This window comes from Anomalospiza imberbis, unplaced genomic scaffold (genome assembly GCF_031753505.1).
Source record: "Anomalospiza imberbis isolate Cuckoo-Finch-1a 21T00152 unplaced genomic scaffold, ASM3175350v1 scaffold_1207, whole genome shotgun sequence".
NCBI classification, from domain to species: domain Eukaryota; kingdom Metazoa; phylum Chordata; class Aves; order Passeriformes; family Viduidae; genus Anomalospiza; species Anomalospiza imberbis.
The window spans coordinates 1-25,734 of record NW_027099601.1 but is presented as its reverse complement, the minus strand read 5'-3'; the positions used below and the strand labels follow the sequence as shown (position 1 = coordinate 25,734).

The window sequence follows — 25,734 nt, the reverse complement described above, 5'->3', positions numbered from 1 at the left end:
CCAAGGTGTCCTCAGTGTCCCAAGGTCTCCCCAATCCCCCAGGTGTCCCCAGTGTCCCCAAGTGTCCCCGATGTCCCAGGTGTCCCCAAGGTGTCCCCAATGTCCCCAATCCCCCCAGGTGTCCCCAATCCCCCCAGGTGTCCCCAATGTCCCCAAGGTGTCCCCAGGTGTCCCCAATGTCCCTGATGTCCCCCAGGTGTCCCCAGGTGTCCCCGAGGTGTTCCCAGGTGTCCCCAATGTCCCCAGGTGTCCCCGATGTCCCCGGTGTCCCCAATCCCCCCAATGTCCCCAAGGTGTCCTCAGTGTCCCCAAGGTCTCCCCAATCCCCCCAATGTCCCCAATGTCCCCAAGGTGTCCCCAGGTGTCCCCAATCCCCCCAGGTGTCCCCAGGTGTCCCCAATGTCCCCAATGTCCCCAATCCCCCAATGTCCCCAAGATGTCCCCAAGGTGTCCCCCAGGTATCCCCGATGTCCCCACGTGTCCCCAGGTGTCCCCAATGTCCCCAGGTGTCCCCAATCCTCCCAGGTGTCCCCAAGGTGTCCCCAGGTGTCCCCAATGTCCCCCAGGTGTCCCCAATGTCCCCTGGTGTCCTCAATCCCCCCAGGTGACCCCAAGATGTCCCAAGGTGTCCCCGATGTCCCCAGGTGTCCCCAAGGTGTCCCCAGGTGTCCCCAATATCCCCCAGGTGTCCCCAATGTCCCTGAGGTGTCCCCAATGTCCCCAGGTGTCCCCAATCCCCCCAGTGTCCCCAATCCCCCCAGTGTCCCCAAGGTCTCCCCAGTGTCCCCGAGGTGTCCCTGAGGTGTCCCCGATGTCCCCAGGTGTCCCCAATGTCCCCAGGTGTACCCCAGGTGTCTCCGAGGTGTCCTCAGGTATCCCCGATGTCCCCACGTGTCCCAGGTGTCCCCAATGTCCCCGGGTGTCCCCAAGGTGTCCCCAATCCCCCCAGGTGTCCCCAATGTCCCCAGGTGTCCCCGATGTCCCCAAAGTCCCCAGGTGTCCCTGATGTCCCCAGGTGTCCCCAATGTCCCCCCAATGTCCCCAGTGTCCCCAGGTGTCCCCAATGTTCCCAATGTCCCCAATGTCCCCCCAATGTCCCCAATGTCCCCAAGGTGTCCCCAGTGTCCCCAGGTGTCCCCAGGTGTCCCCATGTCCCCCAGGTGTCCCGAGGTGTCCCCAATGTCCCCAGGTGTCCCCAGTTGTCCCCAATGTGACCCCAATCCCCCCAGGTGTCCCCAGGTGTCCCCCAGGTGTCCCCGATGTCCCCAGGTGTCCCCAATCCCCCCAATGTCCCCAATGTCCCCCAGGTGTCCCCAGGTATCCCTGGTGTCCCCAGGTGTCCCCAAGGTGTCCCCGATGTCCCCAAGGTGTTCCCAAGGTGTCCCCGATGTCCCCCCAATGTCCCAGGTGTCCCCAATGTCCCCAAGGTGTCCCCAGGTGTCCCCAATGTCCCCAAGGTGTCCCCAGGTGTCCCCAGGTGTCCCCAATTCCCCCAATGTCCCAGGTGTCCCCAATCCCTCCAGGTGTCCCCGAGGTGTCCTCAGTGTCCCCAAGGTCTCCCCAGTGTCCCCAAGGTGTCCCCAAGGTGTCCCCAATGTCCCCAAGGTGTCCTCAATCCCCCCAGGTGACCCCAAGATGTCCCCAGGTGTCCCCAATGTCCCCCAGGTGTCCCCAAGGTGTCCCCAATCCCCCCAATGTCCCCAATCCCCCAATGTCCCCAAGATGTCCCCAAGGTCTCCCCAGTGTCCCCGAGGTTTCCCCAATGTCCCCAATCCCCCCAGGTGTCCCCAAGGTGTCCCTCAGTGTCCCAAGGTGTCCTCAATCCCCCAGGTGACCCCAAGATGTCCCAAGGTGTCCCCAATGTCCCCCAGGTGTCCCCGATGTCCCCCAGGTGTCCCCAGGTGTCCCCGATGTCCCCCAGGTGTCCCCAGGTGTCCCCAATCCCCCCAATGTCCCCAAGGTGTCCCCAATCCCTCCAGTGTCCCCAAGGTGTCCTCAGTGTCCCTAAGGTCTCCCCAGTGTCCCTGAGGTGTCCCCAATGTCCCCAATCCCCCCAGGTGTCCCCAATGTCCCAGGTGTCCCCAAAGTCCCCAGTTGTCCCCAGGTGTCCCCCAGGTGTCCCCGATGTCCCCGGGCTCACTTCTGGCAGGGGTGATCTCGGTGCGGGGCAGGGTCGGGTCCTGGGAGACGTCGGCGATGATCTGCGTCAGCTCGCTGCCGGAACGGCCGCCACCGTCAGCCCGGAACCCCCAAAAAACCCAGCAGCAATCCCAAAAATCCCAAAATATCACCCGAAAAATACCCAAAAAATCCCCAAAAAAATACCCGAAAAATATCCCAAAAAATATCCCCCAAAAACATCCCCAAACTCCACCCGGATCAGCCCGGAACCCCCAAAAACCCAGCAGCATTCCTGAAAATCCCAAAATATCACCCGAAAAATATCCCAAAAAATCACCCAAAAAAATACCCAAAAAATCCCCAAAAAAATCCCAAAAAAATCCCCAAAAAATCCCAAAAATATCCCAAAAAATATCCCACAAAAATATCCCCAAACTCCACCCGGATCAGCCCGGAACCCCCAAAAACCCAGCAGCATTCCGAAAATCCCAAAAATATCACCCGAAAAATATCCCAAAAAAATCCCAAAAATATCCCAAAAATATCCCAAAAAATATCCCCCAAAAATATCCCCAAACTCCAACCAGAACAGCCCAGAACCCCCAAAAACCCAGCAGCATTCCCGAAAATCCCAAAAATATCACCCAAAACATACCCAAAAAAATCACCCAAAAATATACCTGAAAAATCACCCAAAAAATCCCAAAATATCACCCGAAAAATCCAAAAAATCCCCCAAAATATCCCCAAACTCCACCCGGATCAGCCCAGAACCCCCAAAAACCCAGCAGCATTCCCGAAAATCCCAAAAATATCACCCGAAAAATATCCCAAAAAAATCCCAAAAAAATCCCAAAAATATCCCAAAAAATATCCCCCAAAAATATCCCCAAACTCCACCCAGATCAGCCCGGAACCCCCAAAAACCCAGCAGCATTCCCAAAAATCCAAAAATATCACCCGAAAAATATCCAAAAAATCACCCGAAAAATCCCAAAAATATCCCAAAAAATATCCCCCAAAAATATCCCCAAACTCCACCCGGATCAGCCCGGAACCCCCAAAAACCCAGCAGCATTCCCGAAAATCCCCAAAATATCACCCAAAAAATACCCAAAAAAATCACCCAAAAATATACCCGAAAAATCACCCGAAAAATCCCAAAATATCACCCAAAATATCCCCAAACTCCACCCGGATCAGCCCGGAGCCCCCAAAAACCCAGCAGCATTCCCGAAAATCCCAAAAATCCCAAAAATATCACCCAAAAAATCACCCAAAAATATCCCAAAAAATTCCTAAAAATCCCCCAGACTTCCCAAAAAATTCCCCTCAAATCCACCCAGAATCCCAAAAATTCCAAAAAAAATCCCAAAATTCCCAAAAATTCACCCTGAATTCCCAAAATTCACAAAAAGCCACCCAGAATTCCCAAAAAATTCCTAAAAAGCCACCCAGAATTCCCAAAAAAACCTTAAAATCCACCCAGAATTCCCAAAATTCCACCCAGAATTCCCAAAAAATTCCTAAAAAGCCACCCAGAATTCCCAAAAAAACCTTAAAATCCACCCAGAATTCCCAAAAATTCCCCCAAAAATCCCCAAAATCCACCCTGAATTCCAAAAAAACCCCAAAATCCCAAAAATTCTCAAAAAATCCCCCCAGAATTCCCAAAAATACCCCAAAAATCCAAAAATTCTCAAAAAATCCCCCCAGAATTCCCAAAAATTCCCTAAAATCCACCCAGAATTCCCAAAAATGCCCCCCAAATTCCCAAAATATCCCAAAAATCCCCCCAGAATTCCCAAAAAAATCCCAGAATTCCCAAAAATTCCCCAAAAAATCCCCCAGAATTCCCAAAAATCCCAGAATTCCCAAAAATTTCCCCAAAAAAATCCACCCAGAATTCCTAAAATATCCCAAAATTCCCAAAAAATCCACCCAGAATTCCCAAAAAAATCCCAAAAAATCCACCCAGAATTCCCAAAAAATCCCAAAATTCCCAAAAATTCCCTAAAATCCACCCAGAATTCCCAAAAAAATCCCCAAAAATTCCCTAAAATCCCCCCAGAATTCCCAAAAAATCCCAAAATTCCCAAAAATTCCCTAAAATCCACCCAGAATTCCCAAAAATCCCCCAAAAAATCCCTAAAAATTCCCCAGAAATTCCAAAAAATTCCCCAGAAATTTTGGAAATTTTTTGGGAATTTTTTGGAATATTTTAGGAATTTTTTGGGAATTTTTTGGGAATATTTTAGGAATTTTTTTGGGGATTTTTGGGATTTTTTTGGGAATTTTTTGGGAATATTTTAGGAATTTTTTGGGGATATTTGGGAATATTTTGGGAATTTTTTGGGAATTTTTGGGAATTTTTGGGAATTTTTTGGGTATATTTTGGGAATATTTTGGGGAATTTTTGGGGAAGTTTTTGGGAATTTTTTGGGTATATTTTGGGAATATTTTGGGAATTTTTTAGGAATTTTTTGGGAATATTCTGGGAAGTTTCTGGGGATTTTTTGTGGGCAATTTTTGGGAATTTTTTGGGGACATTTTGGGGAAATTTTGGGGAAGTTTTTGAGGATATTTTGGGAATATTTTGGGAATACTTTGGGGATATTTTGGGAATATTTTGGGAATTTTTTGAGGATATTTTGGGAATTTTTTGGGGAAGTTTTGTGGAAGTTTTTGAGATTTTTTGGGAATATTTTGGGGAATTTTTGGGGAAGTTTTTGAGGATATTTTGGGAATTTTTGGGAATATTTTGGGGAATTTTTTGGGTACATTTTGGGAATATTTTTGGGGAATTTTTGGGGAAGTTTTTGAGGATATTTTGGGAATTTTTGGAATATTTTGGGGATATTTTGGGAATATTTTGGGGAATTTTTTGGGAATATTTTGGGGAAATTTTGGGGAATTTTTTGAGGATATTTTGGGGAACATTTTGGGAATTGTTTGAGGATATTTTTGGGAATATTTTGGGAATATTTTGGGGATATTTTGGGAATATTTTGGGAATATTTTGGGAATATTTTGGGATATTTTGGGAATATTTTGGGGAATTTTTTGAGGATATTTTTGGGGAATTTTTTGGGAAGTTTTTGAGGCTATTTTGGGAATATTTTGGGAATTTTTTGAGGCTATTTTGGGAATATTTTGGGAATTTTTTGAGGCTATTTTGGGAATTTTTGGGGGAATTTTTGGGAATTTTTGAGGCTATTTTGGGAATTTTTTGAGGCTATTTTGGGGAATTTTTGGGGAATTTTTTGAGGATATTTTGGGAATATTTTGGGTACATTTTGGGAATATTTTGGGGAATTTTTGGGGAATTTTTTGAGGATATTTTGGGAATTTTTTGAGGATATTTTGGGAAGTTTGTGGGAATTTTTGGGAATATTTTGGGGATATTTTGGGAATTTTTTGGGGAATTTTTGGGGAATTTTTGGGGAATTTTTGGGGAATTTTTGGGGATATTTTGGGAAGTTTCTGGGAATATTTTGGGGAATTTTGGGAATTGTTTGAGGATATTTTGGGAATATTTTGGGTACATTTTGGGAATTTTTTGGGGAATTTTTGGGGAATTTTTGAGGATATTTCTGGGAATTTTTGGAATATTTTGGGGAATTTGGGAAGTTTTTGGGAATATTTTGGGAATTTTTTGGGGATATTTTGGGAATATTTTGGGGAATTTTTGGGGAAGTTTTTGAGGATATTTCTGGGAATTTTTGGGAATATTTTGGGGAATTTTGGGAAGTTTTTGGGGATATTTTGGGAATTTTTTGGGGATATTTTGGGAATATTTTGGGAATATTTTGGGAATATTTTGGGTACATTTTGGGATTTTTTTGGGGAATTTTTGGGGAATTTTTGAGGATATTTCTGGGAATTTTTGGGAATATTTTGGGGAATTTTTGAGGATATTTTGGGAATATTTTGGGGAATTTTTGGGGAATTTTTTGGGGATATTTTGGGAATTTTTTGGGGATATTTTGGGAATATTTGGGAATTTTTTGGGAATTTTTGGGAATATTTTGGGGATATTTTGGGAATATTTTGGGGAATTTTTTGAGGATATTTTGGGAATTTTTTGAGGATATTTTGGGAATATTTTGGGAATATTTTGGGGATATTTTGGGAATATTTTGGGAATTTTTTGAGGATATTTTGGGAATATTTTGGGGAATTTTTGGGGAAGTTTTTGAGGATATTTTGGGAAGTTTCTAGGAATTTTTGGGAATTTTTTGAGGCATTTTTGGGGAAGTTTTTGGGGATATTTTGGGAAGTTTCTGGGAATTTTTGGGAATATTTTGGGGAATTTTTGGGGAATTTTTTGAGGATATTTTGGATATTTTGGGGATATTTTGGGAATTTTTTGAGGATATTTTGGGAATATTTTGGGGAATTTTTGGGGAATTTTTTGAGGATATTTCTGGGAATTTTTGGGAATATTTTGGGGAATTTTTTGGGTACATTTTGGAATATTTTGGGGAATATTTTGGGGAATTTTTTGAGGATATTTTGGGAATTTTTTGGGGATATTTTAGGGATATTTTGGGAATATTTTGGGAATTTTTTGGGGATATTTTGGGGATATTTTGGGGAATTTTTTGGGATATTTCTGGGAATTTTTGGGAATATTTTGGGGAATTTTTGGGGAAGTTTTTGGGGATATTTTGTTAATTTTTGGGAATATTTTGGGGAATTTGGGGGATTTCGGGAGCCGTCTCTCACTCCACTTCGTGCGTGATCTTGTTGACGTAGATGCAGCTGTTGTCAGCCTCCTGCTGGTAATCGCAGTTCCTGCACTGGGACACAGCGGGACCAACTGGGACCAACTGGGACGGACTGGGACGGACTGGGATGGAACTGGGACCAACTGGGACCAACTGGATGGACTGGGATGGACTGGGATGGACTGGGATGGACTGGGATGAACTGGGATGGACTGGGATGGAACTGGGATGAACTGGGACGGACTGGGATGGACTGGGATGGACTGGGATGGAACTGGGATGGACTGGGATGGACTGGGATGGACTGGGATGGAACTGGGATCAACTGGGACAGACTGGGATGGACTGGGATGGACTGGGATGGAACTGGGATGAACTGGGACGGACTGGGATGGACTGGGATGGACTGGGATGGAACTGGGATGGACTGGGATGGACTGGGACAGACTGGGATGGACTGGGATGGACTGGGATGGACTGGGATGAACTGGGACAGACTGGGACAGACTGGGCTGAACTGGGACAGACTGGGCTGGACTGGGATGGACTGGGATGAACTGGGATGGAACTGGGATCAACTGGGACAGACTGGGATGGACTGGGATGGACTGGGACCGACTGGGATCAACTGGGATGGACTGGGATGGAACTGGGATCAACTGGGACGGACTGGGATGAACTGGGATAGACTGGGACCAACTGGGATGGACTGGGACCGACTGGGATGAACTGGGACCAACTGGGACGGACTGGGATGGAACTGGGATGGACTGGGACCAACTGGGACCAACTGGGATCAACTGGGATGAACTGGGATGGACTGGGGTCAACTGGGATCAACTGGGATGGAACTGGGATGGAACTGGGACCAACTGGGACTAACTGGGACCAACTGGGATGGAACTGGGACCAACTGGGATGGAACTGGGATGGACTGGGATGGACTGGGACAGACTGGGATGGAACTGGGATCAACTGGGATGGACTGGGGTCAACTGGGATGGACTGGGATCAACTGGGACCAACTGGGATGAACTGGGCTGAACTGGGATGGACTGGGACAGACTGGGACAGACTGGGATAGACTGGGCTGAACTGGGACAGACTGGGCTGAACTGGGATGGACTGGGACAGACTGGGCTGAACTGGGCTGAACTGGGACAGACTGGGCTGGACTGGGATGAACTGGGACAGACTGGGATGAACTGGGACAGACTGGGATGAACTGGGACAGACTGGGATGAACTGGGATGGACTGGGACAGACTGGGATGAACTGGGCTGAACTGGGACAGACTGGGCTGCACTGGGATGAACTGGGACAGACTGGGATGAACTGGGCTGAACTGGGACAGACTGGGATGAACTGGGACAGACTGGGATGAACTGGGCTGAACTGGGACAGACTGGGATGAACTGGGCCGCACTGGGACAGACTGGGCTGAACTGGGACGGACTGGGCCGCACTGGGACAGACTGGGATGAACTGGGCTGAACTGGGATGAACTGGGACAGACTGGGATGAACTGGGCCGAACTGGGACAGACTGGGCCGCACTGGGATGAACTGGGCTGAACTGGGACAGACTGGGCCGCACTGGGATGAACTGGGACAGACTGGGATGGACTGGGCCGCACTGGGACAGACTGGGCTGGACTGGGATGAACTGGGCCGCACTGGGCTGAACTGGGACAGACTGGGCCGCACTGGGCGGGCTCAGGGCCCAGCGCCAGTCCCCAACTGGTCCCAGTTCCGGGCACTCACGGCGTAGAGCAGGATCCGGTTCTCCTTGTCCTCCTTGGGGTACAGCATGTTGTTACTGGGGAAACTGGGATTACTGGGAGGCGCTGGGGGAAACTCCCACCCTCTTCCCCCTCACCATTCCCCATTTTCACCTCAACATTCCCGATTTTCCCCCTCACCATTCCCCATTTTCCCCCTCAACATTCCCCATTTTCACCTCAACATTCCCCATTTTCACCTCAACATTCCCGATTTTTCACCTCAAAACTCCCAATTTTCCGCCTCAACATTCCCCATTTTCCCCCTCACCATTCCCAATTTTTCGCCTCAACATTCCCAATTTTTCACCTCACCATTCCCCATTTTTCACCTCAACATTCCCCATTTTCCACCTCAACATTCCCCATTTTCCCCCTCACCATTCCCCATTTTCACCTCAACATTCCCAATTTTCACCTCAACATTCCCCATTTTCACCTCAACATTCCCCATTTTCACCTCACCATTCCCCATTTTCACCTCAAAATTCCTGATTTCCCCCCTCAACATTCCCCATTTTCACCTCAACATTCCCGATTTTCACCTCAACATTCTCGATTTTCCACCTCACCATTCCCCATTTTCACCTCAACATTCCCCATTTTCCCCTCACCATTCCCGATCTTTCTCCCTCACAATTTCTTGTATTTTACCCCTCACGACTCCAGGTTTTCCCTCACAATTCCCTCAATTTTTTCCCCTCACAATTCCCTCTATTTTTCCCCTCCCGATTCCAGGTTTTTTCCGCATGATTCCCTCTATTTTTCCCTCACCATTCCCAATGTTTCCCCCTCACAATTCCCGGTTTTCCCCGCACAATTCCTTTTATTTTTCCCCTCACAATTCCCTCTATTTTCCTCCTCACAATTCCCGGTTTTCCCCTCACAATTCCCTCAATTTTTCCACTCACAATTCCCTCTATTTTTCCCATCCCGATTCCATGTTTTTCCCTCACAATTCCCTCTATTTTTCCCCTCACCATTCCCGATGTTTCCCCTCACAATCCCGTGTATTTTCCCCCTCACAATTCCAGGTTTTCCCCTCACAATTCCCTCTATTTTTCCCCTCACAATTCCCGGTTTTTTCCTCACAATCCCGTGTATTTTTCTCCTCACAATTCCAGGTTTTTTCCTCACGATTCCCTCTGTTTTTCCCCTCATCATTCCCTCTATTTTCCTCCTCACAATTCCGTGTATTTTTCCCCTCACAATTCCAGGTCTTCCCCTCATGATTCCCTCTATTTCTCCCCTCACAATCCCGTGTATTTTTCTCCTCACAATTCCCTCTATTTTCCCCCCTCACAATTCCAGGTTTTTTCCTCACAATTCCCTCTATTTTCCTTCTCGCAATTCCCGGTTTTCCCCTCACAATCCCGTGTATTTTTCCCCTCACAATTCCAGGTTTTCCCCTCACGATTCCCTCTATTTTTCCCTCACCATTCCCTCTATTTTCCTCCTCACAATTCTGTGTATTTTTCCCCTCACAATTCCAGATTTTTTCCTCACAATTCCCTCTATTTTTCCCTCACCATTCCACCATTCCCGATATTTCCCCCTCAAAATCCCGTGTATTTTTCCCCTCACAATTTCAGGTTTTCCCCTCACAATTCCCTCTATTTTTCCCCTCACAATTCCCTCTATTTTTCCCCTCACAATTCCCTCTATTTTTCCCCTCACAATTCCCGGTTTTCCCCTCACAATCCTGTGTATTTTTCTCCTCACAATTCCAGGTTTTCCCCTCACAATTCCCTCTATTTTTCCCCTCACAATTCCAGGTCTTCCCCTCATGATTCCCTCTATTTCTCCCCTCACAATCCCGTGTATTTTTCTCCTCACAATTCCCTCTATTTTCCCCCTCACAATTCCAGGTTTTTTCCTCACAATTCCCTCTATTTTCCTTCTCGCAATTCCCGGTTTTCCCCTCACAATCCTGTGTATTTTTCTCCTCACAATTCCAGGTTTTCCCCTCACAATTCCCTCTATTTTCCCCCTCACAATTCCAGGTTTTTCCCTCATGATTCCCTCTATTTTCCCCCTCACAATTCCCTCTATTTTCCCCCTCACAATTCCAGGTTTTTCCCTCATGATTCCCTCTATTTCTCCCCTCACAATCCCGTGCATTTTTCCACTCACAATTCCCTCTATTTTCCCCCTCACAATTCCAGGTTTTTTCCTCACAATTCCCTCTATTTTCCTTCTCGCAATGCCCGGTTTTCCCCTCACAATCCCGTGTATTTTTCCCCTCACAATTCCAGGTTTTCCCCTCACGATTCCCTCTATTTTTCCCTCACCATTCCCTCTATTTTCCTCCTCACAATTCTGTGTATTTTTCCCCTCACAATTCCAGTTTTTTTCCTCACGATTCCCTCTATTTTTCCCTCACCATTCTCGATATTTCCCCCTCAAAATCCCGTGTATTTTTCCCCTCACAATTCCAGGTTTTCCCCTCATGATTCCCTCTATTTTTCCCCTCACAATTCCCTCTATTTTTCCCCTCACAATTCCCGGTTTTTTCCTCACAATCCCGTGTATTTTTCTCCTCACAATTCCAGGTTTTTTCCTCACGATTCCCTCTGTTTTTCCCCTCATCATTCCCTCTATTTTCCTCCTCACAATTCCGTGTATTTTTCCCCTCACAATTCCAGGTCTTCCCCTCATGATTCCCTCTATTTCTCCCCTCACAATCCCGTGTATTTTTCTCCTCACAATTCCCTCTATTTTCCCCCCTCACAATTCCAGGTTTTTTCCTCACAATTCCCTCTATTTTCCTTCTCGCAATTCCCGGTTTTCCCCTCACAATCCCGTGTATTTTTCCCCTCACAATTCCAGGTTTTCCCCTCACGATTCCCTCTATTTTTCCCTCACCATTCCCTCTATTTTCCTCCTCACAATTCTGTGTATTTTTCCCCTCACAATTCCAGATTTTTTCCTCACAATTCCCTCTATTTTTCCCTCACCATTCCACCATTCCCGATATTTCCCCCTCAAAATCCCGTGTATTTTTCCCCTCACAATTTCAGGTTTTCCCCTCACAATTCCCTCTATTTTTCCCCTCACAATTCCCTCTATTTTTCCCCTCACAATTCCCTCTATTTTTCCCCTCACAATTCCCTCTATTTTTCCCCTCACAATCCTGTGTATTTTTCTCCTCACAATTCCAGGTTTTCCCCTCACAATTCCCTCTATTTTTCCCCTCACAATTCCAGGTCTTCCCCTCATGATTCCCTCTATTTCTCCCCTCACAATCCCGTGTATTTTTCTCCTCACAATTCCCTCTATTTTCCCCCTCACAATTCCAGGTTTTTTCCTCACAATTCCCTCTATTTTCCTTCTCGCAATTCCCGGTTTTCCCCTCACAATCCCGTGTATTTTTCCCCTCACAATTCCAGGTTTTCCCCTCACAATTCCCTCTATTTTCCCCCTCACAATTCCAGGTTTTTCCCTCATGATTCCCTCTATTTTCCCCCTCACAATTCCCTCTATTTTCCCCCTCACAATTCCAGGTTTTTCCCTCATGATTCCCTCTATTTCTCCCCTCACAATCCCGTGCATTTTTCCACTCACAATTCCCTCTATTTTCCCCCCTCACAATTCCAGGTTTTTTCCTCACAATTCCCTCTATTTTCCTTCTAGCAATTCCCTCTATTTTCCTCCTCACAATCCCGTGTATTTTTCCCCTCACAATTCCAGGTTTTCCCCTCATGATTCCCTCTATTTTTCCCTCACCATTCCCTCTATTTTCCTCCTCACAATTCCCTCTATTTTCCCCCTCACAATTCCAGGTTTTTCCCTCATGATTCCCTCTATTTCTCCCCTCACAATCCCGTGTATTTTTCTCCTCACAATTCCCTCTATTTTCCCCCTCACAATTCCAGGTTTTTTCCTCACAATTCCCTCTATTTTCCTTCTCGCAATTCCCGGTTTTCCCCTCACAATCCCGTGTATTTTTCCCCTCACAATTCCAGTTTTTTTCCTCACGATTCCCTCTATTTTTCCCTCACCATTCTCGATATTTCCCCCTCAAAATCCCGTGTATTTTTCCCCTCACAATTCCAGGTTTTCCCCTCATGATTCCCTCTATTTTTCCCCTCACAATTCCCTCTATTTTTCCCCTCACAATTCCAGGTTTTCCCCTCACAATTCCCTCTATTTTTCCCCTCACAATTCCAGGTTTTTTCCTCACAATTCCCTCTATTTTCCTTCTCACAATTCCCTCTATTTTCCTCCTCACAATTCCGTGTATTTTTCCCCTCACAATTCCAGGTTTTTCCCTCATGATTCCCTCTATTTCCTCCCCTCACAATCCCATGTATTTTTCTCCTCAAAATCCCGTGTATTTTTCCCCTCACAATTCCAGGTTTTCCCCTCATGATTCCCTCTATTTTTCCCCTCACAATTCCAGGTTTTCCCCTCACAATTCCCGGTTTTTTCCTCACAATCCCGTGTATTTTTCTCCTCACAATTCCCTCTATTTTCCCCCTCACAATTCCAGGTTTTTTTCCTCACGATTCCCTCTATTTTCCTTCTCACAATTCCCTCTATTTTCCTCCTCACAATTCCGTGTATTTTTCTCCTCACAATTCCAGGTTTTTCCCTCATGATTCCCTCTATTTTCCGCCTCACATTTCCAGGTTTTTTCTTCATGATTCCCTCTATTTTCCCCCTCACAATTCCAGATTTTTTCCTCACAATTCCCTCTATTTTCCCCCTCACAATTCCAGGTTTTTTCCTCATGATTCCCTCTGTTTTTCCCCTCACAATTCCCTCTATTTTTCCCCTCACAATTCCAGGTTTTTCCCTCACGATTCCCTCTATTTTCCTCCTCACAATTCTGTGTATTTTTCCCCTCACAATTCCAGGTTTTCCCCTCATGATTCCCTCTATTTTTCCCTCACCATTCCCGATATTTCCCCCTCAAAATCCCGTGTATTCTTCCCCTCACAATTCCAGGTTTTTTCCTCACGATTCCCTCTGTTTTTCCCCTCACGATTCCCTCTATTTTTCCCCTCACCATTCCCGCCTTTCCCCGCCGCACCCCGCCTGCCCCTCCCGCCTCTCCCCGTGCGCCCCCGGCGCATTCCCGCTGCTTTCCCCCGCACATTCCCGGTGTTCTCCCGGTGTTCTCCCGGTGTTCTCCCGGTGTTTTCCCTCACCATTCCTGGCAGAACCGGATCCCCACGAAGCCCGGCTCGTACGCTCCGTCGCCGTCCATGGCTGCGCGGACACGCCCCTTTCCACATCCGCCCTCATCCCATTGGTCGAACCACCCATCAATCATTAAACTTCCCTTTTTTTCATTGGTCAACTCTCCCTAGACCCGCCAATGCCTATTTCTATTGGCCGATCCTGTTTACCCCGCCCATTCCTTGTTTTATTGGTCCATTCGCTCTTAGACACGCCCTACCCTTCTTCTTATTGGCCGAGCCTCTCTTTGCCCCTCCCTCTCTATATTCCTATTGGTCAACCCCCATTTATCCCGCCTTTTATGCTTCTATTGGGTAATTTTCTCTTCGTCCCGCCTCTTCTCGATCGCTATTGGTCGGTTTCCACCACGTGACCTCGTCCGCCAGCTCTGATTGGCCGCTCCCTCACCGGTCCCGGCTGTGGCGGCCCGTGAAGGTTCCAGAAGCGGCTCCGGTTCGGGCGGGCCCGGAACCGTTCGGGGGTCCCGGTTCGGGAGACCCGGAGGCTCCCGGAGGCTCCCGGAGGAGCTCGGGGAGCTACCGGAGGAGCCTGGGTGTGTCCGGGGCTCCCGGTTCGGTTCCGGTCGGGCGGTACCGGCAGGGCCCGGTCGGTACCGGAGCCATGAACGGCGGCGGGACCGGGCCGGGCCCGGTGTGGCTGGCGGTGAGCAGCTCGCTGAACGCTTTCCGTGCCTGTAAACGCTTCTCGCCCGCGCTCACCATTGCCGAGCTCAAGGTACCGGCACCGGGAACGGGAGAACGGGACCGGGAGCGGGAGCGGGCTGGGATAACGGGAACCGGGCCCAGATAAGGGAACCGGACCGGGGGAACGGGAAGGGGAGCGGGGTAATTGGATTGGGACGGGGAGAACGGGAATGGGACCGGGAGAACGGGAATGGGACCGGGAAACCCAGGAACGGGACAGGGAACCCCGAATCCCGGACCGGGAACCCAAAACCGGGACAGGAACCCCGAATCCGGGAGAGGACCCCCAAATCCCGGACCGGGAACCCCAAATTGGGACTGGGAACCCCGAATCCCGGACCGGGAACCCCAAACCGGGAGAGGACCCCCAAATCCCGGACCGGGAACCCCAAATTGGGACTGGGAACCCCCAAACCGGGACCGGGAACCGCAAATCCGGGACTGGGAACCCCCAAACCGGGACCGGGAACCCCCAAACCGGGACCGGGAACCGCAAATCCGGGACTGGGAACCCCAAATCCCAAACTGGGATCCCCAAACCGGCTCTGGGAGCCCCAAATCCCGGACCGGGAATCCCAAAACCGGGACAGGGAACCCCAAAAGAGGACCGGGAACCCCCAAATCCTGGACCGGGAACCCCCAAATCCTGGACCGGGAACCCCCAAAATGGGACAGGAACCCCGAATCCCGGACCGGGAACCCCAAATCCGGGACTGGGAACCCCAAATCCCGGACCGGGAACCCCAAATTGGGACTGGGAACCCCAAATCCTGGACCGGGAACCCCAAACCGAGACAGGGAACCCCAAATCTGGGACTGGGAACCCCAAATCCCAAACTGGGATCCCCAAATTCCAAAGTGGGAACCCCAAAACCGGGACAAGGACCCCCAAATCCCGGACCGGGACCCCCAAACCGGGACAGGAACCCCAAATCTGGGACTGGAACCCCAAATCCGGGACTGGGAACCCCCAAACTGGGACTGGGAACCCCAAATCTGGGACTGGGAACCCCGAATCCGGGACAGGGAACCCCCAAATCCCGGACTGGGACCCCCAAATCCCAGACTGGGAACCCCAAATCCGGGACCAGGAACCCCAAATCCCGGACCGGGAACCCCAAATTGGAACTGGGAACCCCAAATCCGGGACCGGGAACCCCAAATCCGGGACCGGGAACCCCCAAACCGGCTCTGGGAGCCCCAAATCTGGGACCGGGAACCCCAAATCCGGGACTGGAACCCCAAATCCCAAACTGGGATCCCCAAATCTGGGACAAGGAGCCCTAAACCGGCACCGGGAACCCCAAATCCCAAACTGGGAACCCCAAACCGGGACCAGGAGCTCGAAATCCCAAACTGGGATCCCCAAACCAGAACTGGGAACCCCAAATCCCAAAATGGGAACCCCAAACCAGAACTGGGAACCCTAAATCTGGGACCGGGAACCCCAAATCCCAAACTGGGATCCCCAAATCCCAAACTGGGATCCCCAAACCGGGACTGGGAGCCCCAAATGTGGGACCGGGAACCCCAAACCAGAACTGGGAGCCCCAAATCCCAAAGTGGGGAACCCCAAACAGGGACAGGAACCCCCAATCCCAAAGTGGGAACCCCAAACCAGAACTGGGAGCCCCAAATCTGGGACAAGGACCCCCAAACCGGGACAGGAACCCCAAATCCCAAACTGGGATCCCTAAATCTGGGACCGGGAACCCCAAATCCGGGACCGGGAACCCCCAAATCTGGGACCGGGGAACCCCAAACCAGAACTGGGATCCCCAAATCCTGACCCGAAACCGGGACCCCCAAAACTGGGACAGGGACCCCCAAACCTGTCTGTCCCCAGTGTCCCCAGTGCCATCCCCAGTGCCATCCTCAACGTCCCCAGTGCTGCTCCCAGTGTCCCCAGTGCCATCCCCAGTGTCCCCAGTGTCCCCAGTGCCATTCCCAGTGTGCCCAGTGCCACTCCCAGTGTCCCCAGTGCCATCCCCAGTGTCCCCAGTGCCGTCCCCAGTGCCGTCCCCCAGTGCCATCCCCAGTGTCCCCAGTGCCACTCCCAGTGTCCCCAGTGTCCCCAGTGTCCCCAGTGTCCCCAGTGCCATCCCCAGTGTCCCCAGGGCCACTCCCAGTGTCCCCAGTGTCCCCAGTGTCCCCAGTGTCCCCAGTGCCATCCCCAGTGTCCCCAGTGTCCCCAGTGTCATCCTCAGTGTCCCCAGTGCCATCCCCAGTGTCCCCAGGGCCACTCCCAGTGTCCCCAGTGCCATCCCCAGTGTCCCCAGTGCCATCCCCAGTGTCCCCAGTGTCCCCAGTGCCATCCTCAGTGTCCCCAGTGCCACTCCCAGTGTCCCCAGTGCCATCCTCAGTGTCCCCAGTGCCACTCCCAGTGTCCCCAGTGCCATCCCCAGTGTCCCCAGTGCCATCCCCACTGTCCCCAGTGCCATCCCCCGTGTCCCCAGTGTCCCCAGTGTCCCCTTTTCCCTGTTCCCAGTGCAAACTGGAGCTGGTGGTGGGGACCTTGTGCCACTCCCAGTGTCCCCAGTGTCCCCAGTGCCATCCCCAGTGTCCCCAGTGCCACTCCCAGTGCCATCCCCAGTGTCCCCAGTGCCACTCCCAGTGTCCCCAGTGCCACTCCCAGTGTCCCCAGTGTCCCCAGTGTCCCCCCTTTCCCTGTTCCCCCAGTGCAAACTGGAGCTGGTGGTGGGGACCTTGTGCCACTCCCAGTGTCCCCAGTGTCCCCCTTTCCCTGTTCCCAGTGCAAACTGGAGCTGGTGGTGGGGGACCTTGTGCCACTCCCAGTGTCCCCAGTGTCCCCAGTGCCATCCCCAGTGTCACTCCCAGTGTCCCCAGTGTCACTCCCAGTGTCCCCAGTGCCACTCCCAGTGTCCCCAGTGTCCCCAGTGTCCCCCTTTCCCTGTTCCCAGTGCAAACTGGAGCTGGTGGTGGGCTCCCCCGCGTCCTGCATGGAGCTGGAGCTCTTCGGCGCCGAGGACGAGCCCTTGGGCACGCTGGGACTGTGACGAGGCCCTGCTGGGCTCCTACCCCGTCGCCGACGGCTGCCGCGTGCACGTGCGTGTCCCCGGCGTCCCCCCGTCCCCCCGCCGGTGTCCCCGAGGCGGGGACGGCCCCCGCTGAAGGGACGGTGCCACCCCCGCGGCAGGTGACCGACCGGAGCGGGGCCCGCGCCGGGCAGTTCGAGGACGTGACGCAAGTGGCCAAGTACGAGATGGCCGAGAGCGACTACGACAAGAGGACAGGTGGCCTTGGGGACGTCGGGGACGTCGCGGGGGGGGCTGGGGGGTTTGGGGACATTGGGGGGGGTTGGAGGGGTTGGGGACATTACGGGGTTGGGGACATTGGGGGGTTTGGGGACGTTGGGGACATTATGGGGTTTGGGGACACTGGGGACGTTGGGGACGTTGGAGGGGTTTGGGGACGTTGGGGGTTTGGGGACGTTGGGGACATTATGGGGTTTGGGGACACTGGGGACGTTGGGGACGTTGGGAGGGGTTTGGGGACGTTGGGGGTTTGGGGACGTTGGGGACATTATGGGGTTTGGGGACACTGGGGACGTTGGGGACGTTGGAGGGGTTTGGGGACGTTGGGGGTTTGGGGACGTTGGGGGACATTATGGGGTTTGGGGACATTGGGGACGTTGGGGATGTTGGAGGGTTTGGGGACATTGGGGGGTTTGGGGACATTGGGGACGTTGGGGACATTGTGGGGTTTGGGGACATTGGGGACGTTGGGGACGTTGGAGGGTTTTGGGGACGTTGGGGACACTGGAGGGGTTGGGGACATTGGGGACATTGGGGGTTTGGGGACATTTGGGACATTGGGGGATGTTGGGGGGCATTATGGGGTTTGGGGGACATTGGGGACACTGGGGACGTTGGGGATGTTGGAGGGGTTGGGGACATTGGGGATGTTGGGGACGTTGGAGGGTTTGGGGACGTTGGGGACATTGGAGGGGTTGGGGACATTGGGGACATTGGGGGTTTGGGGACATTTGGGACATTGGGGATGTTGGGGGCATATGGGGTTTGGGGACATTGGGGATGTTGGGGGGGTTGGGGACATTGCGGGGGTTGGGGACATTTGGGACATTGGGACGTTGGGGACGTTATGGGACATTGGGGACAGTGGGGACATTGGGGGGTTTGGGGACATTGGGGGGTTTGGGGACGTTGGGGACGTTGGAGGGGTTTGGGGACTTTGGGGGTTTGGGGACATTGGAGGGTTTGGGGACGTTGGGGACATTATGGGGTTTGGGGACATTGGGGACGTTGGGGACGTTGGAGGGGTTGGGGACATTGGGGGGTTTGGGGGTTTGGGGACATTGGGGGGGTTTGGGGACATTGTGGGGGTTGGGGACGTTGAGGGGTTTGGGGGTTTGGGGACGTTGGGGGGTTTGGGGACGTTGGGGGGTTGGGGGTTTGGGGGACATTGGAGGGGGTTGGGGACATTGGGGACGTTATGGGGTTTGGGGACATTGGGGACATTGGGGATGTTGGAGGGGTTGGGGGACGTTGGGGGGTTTGGGGGTTTGGGGACATTGGGGACGTTGGGGACGTTGGAGGGTTCGGGGACATTGGGGGGTTTGGGGGTTTGGGGACGTTGGAAGGGTTGGGGACATTTTGGGGGGGTTGGGGACATTGGGGACATTGGGGGGTTTGGGGACATTGGGAACGTTGGGGACATTGGAGGGTTTGGGGACGTTGGGGACATTGGAGGGGTTGGGGACATTGGGGACATTGGGGGTTTGGGGACATTGGGGGGGTTGGGGACTATTGGGGGGGTTGGGGACTATTGGGGGGTTTGGGGACATTGGGGGGGTTGGGGACATTGGGGGGTTTGGGGACGTTGGGGACGTTGGAGGGGTTGGGGACATTGGGGACATTGGGGGGGTTGGGGACATTGGGGACATTATGGGGTTTGGGGGAGTTTCAGGACATTGGGGGGTTTGGGGACATTGGCGATGTTGGGGACATTGGGGGTTTGGGGACATTGGGGACATTGGGGGTTTGGGGACATCGGGGACACCCTGGGGACATCGGGGGTGTTGGGGCCGCGTTCCAAGTGACCGAGTACGGGATGGCCGAGAGCGACTACGACAAGAGGACAGCGTGTCCCTGTCCCCGGAGTGCCACCCCTGGTGTCCCCCGATGTCCCTCGATGTCCCCACAGCGTCCCTGCACTCCTGGGGCCGCTGGGACCGGGATCGGGAACAGGAATGGGAACAGGAACAGGATCAGGAATGGGAACGGGAATAGGATCAGGAACGGGATCCGGAGCAGGACCAGCGTTGTCCCTGTCCCCAGAGTGCCACCCCTGATGTCCCTCGATGTCCCCTGGTGTCCCCACAGCGTCCCTGCGCTCCTGGGGCCGCTGGGACCGGGAATGGGAACAGGAATAGGAACAGGAACGGGAATAAATCAGGAATAGGATCGGGGAACGGGATCAGGAACGGGAACGGGAATAAATCAAGAATAGGATCGGGAACGGGATCAGGAATGGGAACGGGAACGGGACCAGGAATGGGAATGGGGACGGGATCCGGAGCGGGACCAGCGTGTCCCTGTCCCCGGAGCGCCGCCCCCGATGTCCCCTCGATGTCCCCAGAGCGTCCCTGCGCTCATGGGGCCGCTGAGACCGCGAATGGGACCAGGAATAGGATCGGGAACGGGATCAGGAACGGGAACGGGATCGGGAATAGGATCAGGAACGGGATCCGGAGCAGGACCAGCGTGTCCCTGTCCCCGGAGCGCCACCCCTGGTGTCCCTCGATGTCCCCAGAGTCGGTGCGCTCGTTCCTGCGGCAGCGCTCGTGGGGCCGCTGGGACCGGGAGCGGGAGCAGGAGCGGGGAACAGGATCTGGAATAGAATCGGGAATGGGACTCAGAATGGGAACGGGATCTGGAGCGGGACCAGCGTGTCCCTGTCCCCAGAGTGCCACCCCTGATGTCCCCTGATGTCCCCAGAGCGTCCCCTGTGCTCCTGGGGCCACTGGGACTGGGAACGGGATCGGGAATGGGAATAGGAACAGGAATAGGAACGGGAATAAATCGGGAATAGGATCAGGAACGGGATCCGGAGCGGGACCAGCGTGTCCCTGTCCCCGGAGCGCCACCCCTGGTGTCCCCCGATGTCTCCTCGATGTCCCCAGAGCGTCCCTGCGCTCCTGGGACCGGGAACGGGATCGGGAACAGGAATAGGAACAGGAACAGGATCAGGAATGGGAACGGGAATAGGATCAGGAACGGGATCTGGAGCAGGACCAGCGTGTCCCTGTCCCCGGAGCGCCACCCCTGGTGTCCCTCGATGTCCCCAGAGTCGGTGCGCTCGTTCCTGCGGCAGCGCTCGTGGGGCCGCTGGGACCGGGAGCGGGATTGGGAACGGGAATAGTAACGGGAATAGGAACAGGAATAGGAACGGGAATAGGAACGGGAATAGGAACGGGAATAAATCAGGAATAGGAACAGGAATAGGAGCGGGAATAGGAACAGGAATAGGAACGGGAATAGGAACGGGAATAGGAACAGGAATAGGAACGGGAATAGGATCGGGAATAGGAACAGGAATAGGAACGGGAATAGGAACGGGAATAGGAACAGGAATAGGAACGGGAATAGGATCGGGAACGGGATCCGGAGCGGGACCAGCGTGTCCCTGTCCCCGGAGCGCCACCCCTGATGTCCCCTCGATGTCCCCAGAGTCGGTGCGCTCGTTCCTGCGGCAGCGCTCGTGGGGCCGCTGGGACCGGGAGCGGGAGCAGGAGCGGGAACGGGAGCGGGAGCAGCGCCGGGCGCAGGAGGCGGCGGCCGCGGCCGCGCTGCCCGCTCGGCGCCCGCTGCGAGGTCCGTGTGCCCGGCCAGCCCTGCCGCAGGGGCACCATCGCCTTCGTGGGTGCGTGTCCCCTCTTTGTCCCCTCCGTGTCCCCTCTTTGTCCCCTCTTTGTCCCCCCTTTGTCCCCTCTTTGTCCCCTCTTTGTCCCCCCTTTGTCCCCTCTTTGTCCCCTCTTTGTCCCCCCTTGGTGCCTTCCCGGGCCAGAATTGTGGAATTCCCGGTTTTGTTTTTTTTCACGTTTTTTTTTTTTTCTTTTTTTTTCCTCCGGTGGTTTTTCTCGCCCGGCAAGGTGAGACGGATTTCAAGCCGGGATTTTGGGTGGGGGTGCGCTACGACGAGCCGCTGGGCAAGCACGATGGGAGGTGAGGTGGGATTTCGGGGGGGTCTTGGAGGGGTTTTGGGTGTCTTGGAGGAGTTTGGGGGGATTCGGGGGGGTCCTGGAGGGATTTTGGGGGTCTTGGAGGGGTTTTGGGTGGATTTTGGGGGGTCCTGGTGGGGTTTTGGGTGGTGCTGGAGAGGTTTTGAGGGGATTTTGGGGGATCCTGAAGGGGTTTGGGGGGATTCTGGGGGGTCCTGGAGGGGTTTGGGTGTTGCTGGAGGGGTTTTGGGTGGATTTTGGGGGGTCCTGGAGGGATTTTAGGGTGTCCCGGAGAGGTTTTGAGGGGATTTTGGGGGGTCTTGGAGGGATCTGGGGGGATTTTGCAGGGTTCTGGAGGGGTTTTGGGGGGATTTTGGGGGATCCTGGAGGGATCTGGGGGGATTTTGGGGGATCCTGGAGGGATCTGGGGGGATTTTGCAGGGTTCGGGAGGGGTTTTGGGGGTCTTGGAGGGGTTTTGGGGGTCCTGGAGGGGTTTTAGGGTGTCCCAGAGGGTTTTTGAGGGGATTTTAGGGGGTCCTGGAGAGGTGTTAGGATGTCCTGGGAGGGTTTTGGGGGGATTTTGGGGGGTCCTGGAGGGATTCTGGGGAATTTTGGGGGGGTCCTGGTGAGGTTTAGGGGGTCCTGGAGAGGTTTTGAGGGGATTTTGGGGGGTCCTGGAGGGATTTGGGGGGGCCTGGAGGGGTTTTGGGTGGATTTTGGGTGGTCCTGGAGGGGTTTAGGGAGGATTTTGGGGGGGTCCTGGTGGGGTTTAGGGTGTCCCGGAGAGGTTTTGAGGGGATTTTGGGGGGTCCTGGAGGGGTTTGGGGGTCCTGGAGGGGTTTAGGGGGATTTTGGGGGTCGTGGAGGGGTTTAGGGGGATTTTGGGGATCCTGAAGGGGTTTGGGGGGATTTTGGGGGGTCCTGGAGGGGTTTTGGGGGGTCCTGGAGGGGTTTTGGGGGGGATTTGGGGGGGTCCTGGAGGGATTTGGGGGGTCCTGGAGAGGTTTTGGGGAATTTTGGGGGGTCTTGGAGGGGTTTGGGGGATTCTGGGGGGTCCTGGAGGGGTTTGGGTGGTGCTGGAGGGGTTTTGGGTGGATTTTGGGGGGCCCTGGAGGGATTTGGGGGGTCCTGGAGGGGTTTATGGGGATTTTGGGGGGTCCTGGAGGGGTTTTAGGGTGTCCCGGAGGGTTTTTGAGGGGATTTTGAGGGGTTCTGGAGGGGTTTAGGGGGATTTGGGGGGTCCTGGAGGGGTTTAGGGGGATTTTGGGTGGTCCTGGAGGTGTTTAGAGTGGATTTTGGGGGGTCCTGGAGGGGTTTTGGGGGATTTTGGGGGGTCCTGGAGGGGTTTTAGGGTGTCCCGGAGGGTTTTTTGAGGGGATTTTGAGGGGTTCTGGAGGGGTTAGGGGGATTTGGGGGGTCCTGGAGGGGTTTAGGGGGATTTTGGGGTGGTCCTGGAGGTGTTTAGAGTGGATTTTGGGGGGTCCTGGAGGGGTTTTGGGGGATTTTGGGGGGTCCTGGAGGGGGTTTTAGGGTGTCCCGGAGAGGTTTTGAGGGGATTTTGGGTTGTTCTGGAGAGGTTTTAGGGTGTCCTGGAGAGGTTTTGAGGGGACTTTGCGGGTCCTGGAGGGATTTTTGGGGATTTTGGGGGGTCCTGAAGGGATTCTGGGGAATTTTGGGGGTCCTGGTGAGTTTGGGGGGGTCCTGGAGGGGTTTGGGTGGTTATCCCCCTCGTTATCTCCCCGTTATCCCCTCGTTGTCCCCCCCGTTATCCCTTCGTTATCCCTCGTTATCCCCTCGTTATCTCCCCGTTATCTCCCCGTTATCTCCTCGTTATCCCCCTCATTATCTCCTCGTTATCCCCTCGTTATCTCCTCGTTATCTCCCCGTTATCTCCTCGTTATCCCTCGTTATCCCCTCGTTATCCCTCGTTATCCCCTCATTATCTCCTCATTATCCCCCCGTTATCTCCTGGTTATCTCCTCGTTCTGTCCTCGTTATCTCCCCGTTATCTCCTCGTTATCCCCTCGTTATCCCCTCGTTATCTCCTCGATATCCCCTCGTTATCTCCTCGTTATCCCTCGTTATCTCCTCGTTATCCCTCGTTATCTCCTCGTTATCCCCTCGTTATCTCCCCGTTATCTCCTCGTTATCCCCTCGTTCTCTCCTCGTTATCTCCTCGTTATCCCCTCGTTATCCCCTCGTTATCTCCCCGTTATCCCTCGTTATCTCCTCGTTATCCCCTCGTTATCTCCCCGTTATCCCCTCGTTATCTCCCCGTTATCTCCTCGTTATCCCCTCGTTCTCTCCTCGTTATCCCTCGTTATCCCCTCGTTATCCCCTCGTTATCTCCCCGTTATCCCTTGTTATCTCCTCGTTATCCCCTCGTTATCTCCCCGTTATCCCCTCGTTATCTCCTCGTTATCCCCTCGTTATCTCCCCGTTATCTCCTCATTATCCCCTCATTATCTCCTCGTTATCCCTCGTTATCTCCTCGTTATCTCCTCATTATCTCCTCGTTATCCCCTCGTTATCTCCCCGTTTTCTCCTCGTTATCCCCTCTTTATCTCCTCGTTATCTCATCGTTATCCCTCGTTATCTCCTCGTTTTCTCCCCGTTATATCCTCGTTATCTCCTCGTTATCCCCCCGTTGTCTCCCCGTTATCTCCTCGTTATCCCTCGTTGTCTCCCCGTTATCTCCTCGTTATCCCTCGTTATCCCCTCGTTATCTCCTCGTTATCTCCTCGTTATCCCCTCATTATCTCATCGTTATCCCTCGTTATCTCCTCGTTATCTCCTCGTTATCCCCCCGTTATCCCCCCGTTATCTCCTGGTTATCTCCTCGTTCTGTCCTCGTTATCTCCCCGTTTTCCCCCGTTATCTCCTCGTTATCCCCTCGTTATCTCCTCGTTATCCCCTCGTTATCTCCCCGTTATCTCCCCGTTATCTCCTCATTATCCCCTCATTATCCCCTCGTTATCTCCTCGTTATCTCCTCGTTATCTCCCCGTTATCTCTCGTCCCCCCCCAGCGTCGGCGGCCGCCGTTACTTCGAGTGCCCCCCCAAATTCGGCGCCTTCGTGCGGCCGCAGAGCGTCCGGGCCGGCGACTTCCCGGCCGAGAGCGACGGCCTGGACGAGGAGCTCTGAGCGGAATTCCCGAAAATTCCCGGAATTCCCGAAAAATTCCCGGAATTCCCAAAAAATTCCCGGAATTCCCGGAGCTTTTCCCCGCTTCGTCTGGGGAAAAAAAAGCGCCCGAAATTCGCCGCTCTCGCCCTCGTTTTTGGAGGGGAAATGACCCAAAATTCCCTCAAGGATCCCAAAATGATCCTGAAGTTCCTCCCAGGATTCCCAAAATTCCTCCCGGATCCCAAAATGATCCCGAAATTCCCGGAATTCCCGGAGTTTTTCCCGATTTTTCTGGGGAAAAGCGCCCGAAATTCGCCGCTCTTGCCTTGTTTTTGGAGGGGAAATGACCCAAAATTCCTCCCGGATCCCAAAATGATCCTGAAGTTCCTCCCAGGATTCCCAAAATTCCTCCCAGATCCAGAAATTCCCGGAATTCCTCCAATTCCCGGAGTTTTTTCCCGATTTTTCTGGGGAAAAGTGCCCGAATTTCGCCGCTCTCCGCCCTCATTTATGGGTGGGAGTAAATGAGAAAAAATCGTCCAAAATGATCCCAAAATTCCTGCTGGGATTCCCAAAATTCCCTCCAGGATCCAAAATGATCCCAAAATTCCTGCTGGGATTCCGGAATTATCCCAAAAATTTCTCCAAGGATTCCCAAAATTCTTGCTGGCATTCCCAAAATGATCCCAGAATTCCCTCCAGGATCCCAAAATTCCCTCCACGATCCCAAAATGATCCCAAAATTCCTCCCAAGGTCCCAAAATTCCTTCCAGGATCCCAAAATTCCCTCCAGGATCCCAAAATTCCTCCCAGATCCCAAAATGATCCCCAAAATTCCTTCTGGATCCCAAAATTCCTTCCAGGATCCCAAAATTATCCCAGAATT

At 52.8% G+C, this 25,734-nt stretch overlaps 2 protein-coding genes across 2 annotated transcripts; one reads left to right on the top strand and one right to left on the bottom strand.

Annotated features, from left to right (window-relative positions):
* Window positions 1-2,111: 2,111 nt before the first annotated feature.
* Window positions 2,112-13,902, bottom strand: POLR2I (RNA polymerase II subunit I; the record flags this gene model as incomplete). Its single annotated transcript, XM_068177916.1, has 4 exons — window positions 13,785-13,902; window positions 8,615-8,669; window positions 6,850-6,923; window positions 2,112-2,214 (listed from the first exon to the last, which is right to left on the bottom strand). Coding segments are annotated over exons 1-4 (291 nt in total), but the record flags the coding sequence as incomplete, so codon positions are not given.
* Window positions 13,903-14,183: 281 nt separating this feature from the next.
* Window positions 14,184-24,982, top strand: LOC137465955 (tubulin-folding cofactor B-like). The gene is given in 8 exon segments (XM_068177917.1): window positions 14,184-14,550; window positions 17,441-17,512; window positions 17,514-17,585; window positions 17,677-17,773; window positions 21,230-21,351; window positions 21,353-21,422; window positions 21,652-21,724; window positions 24,749-24,982. Coding segments are annotated over 8 exon segments (738 nt in total). The 5' UTR covers window positions 14,184-14,436; the 3' UTR covers window positions 24,867-24,982.
* The last annotated feature ends 752 nt before the right edge of the window (window positions 24,983-25,734 follow it).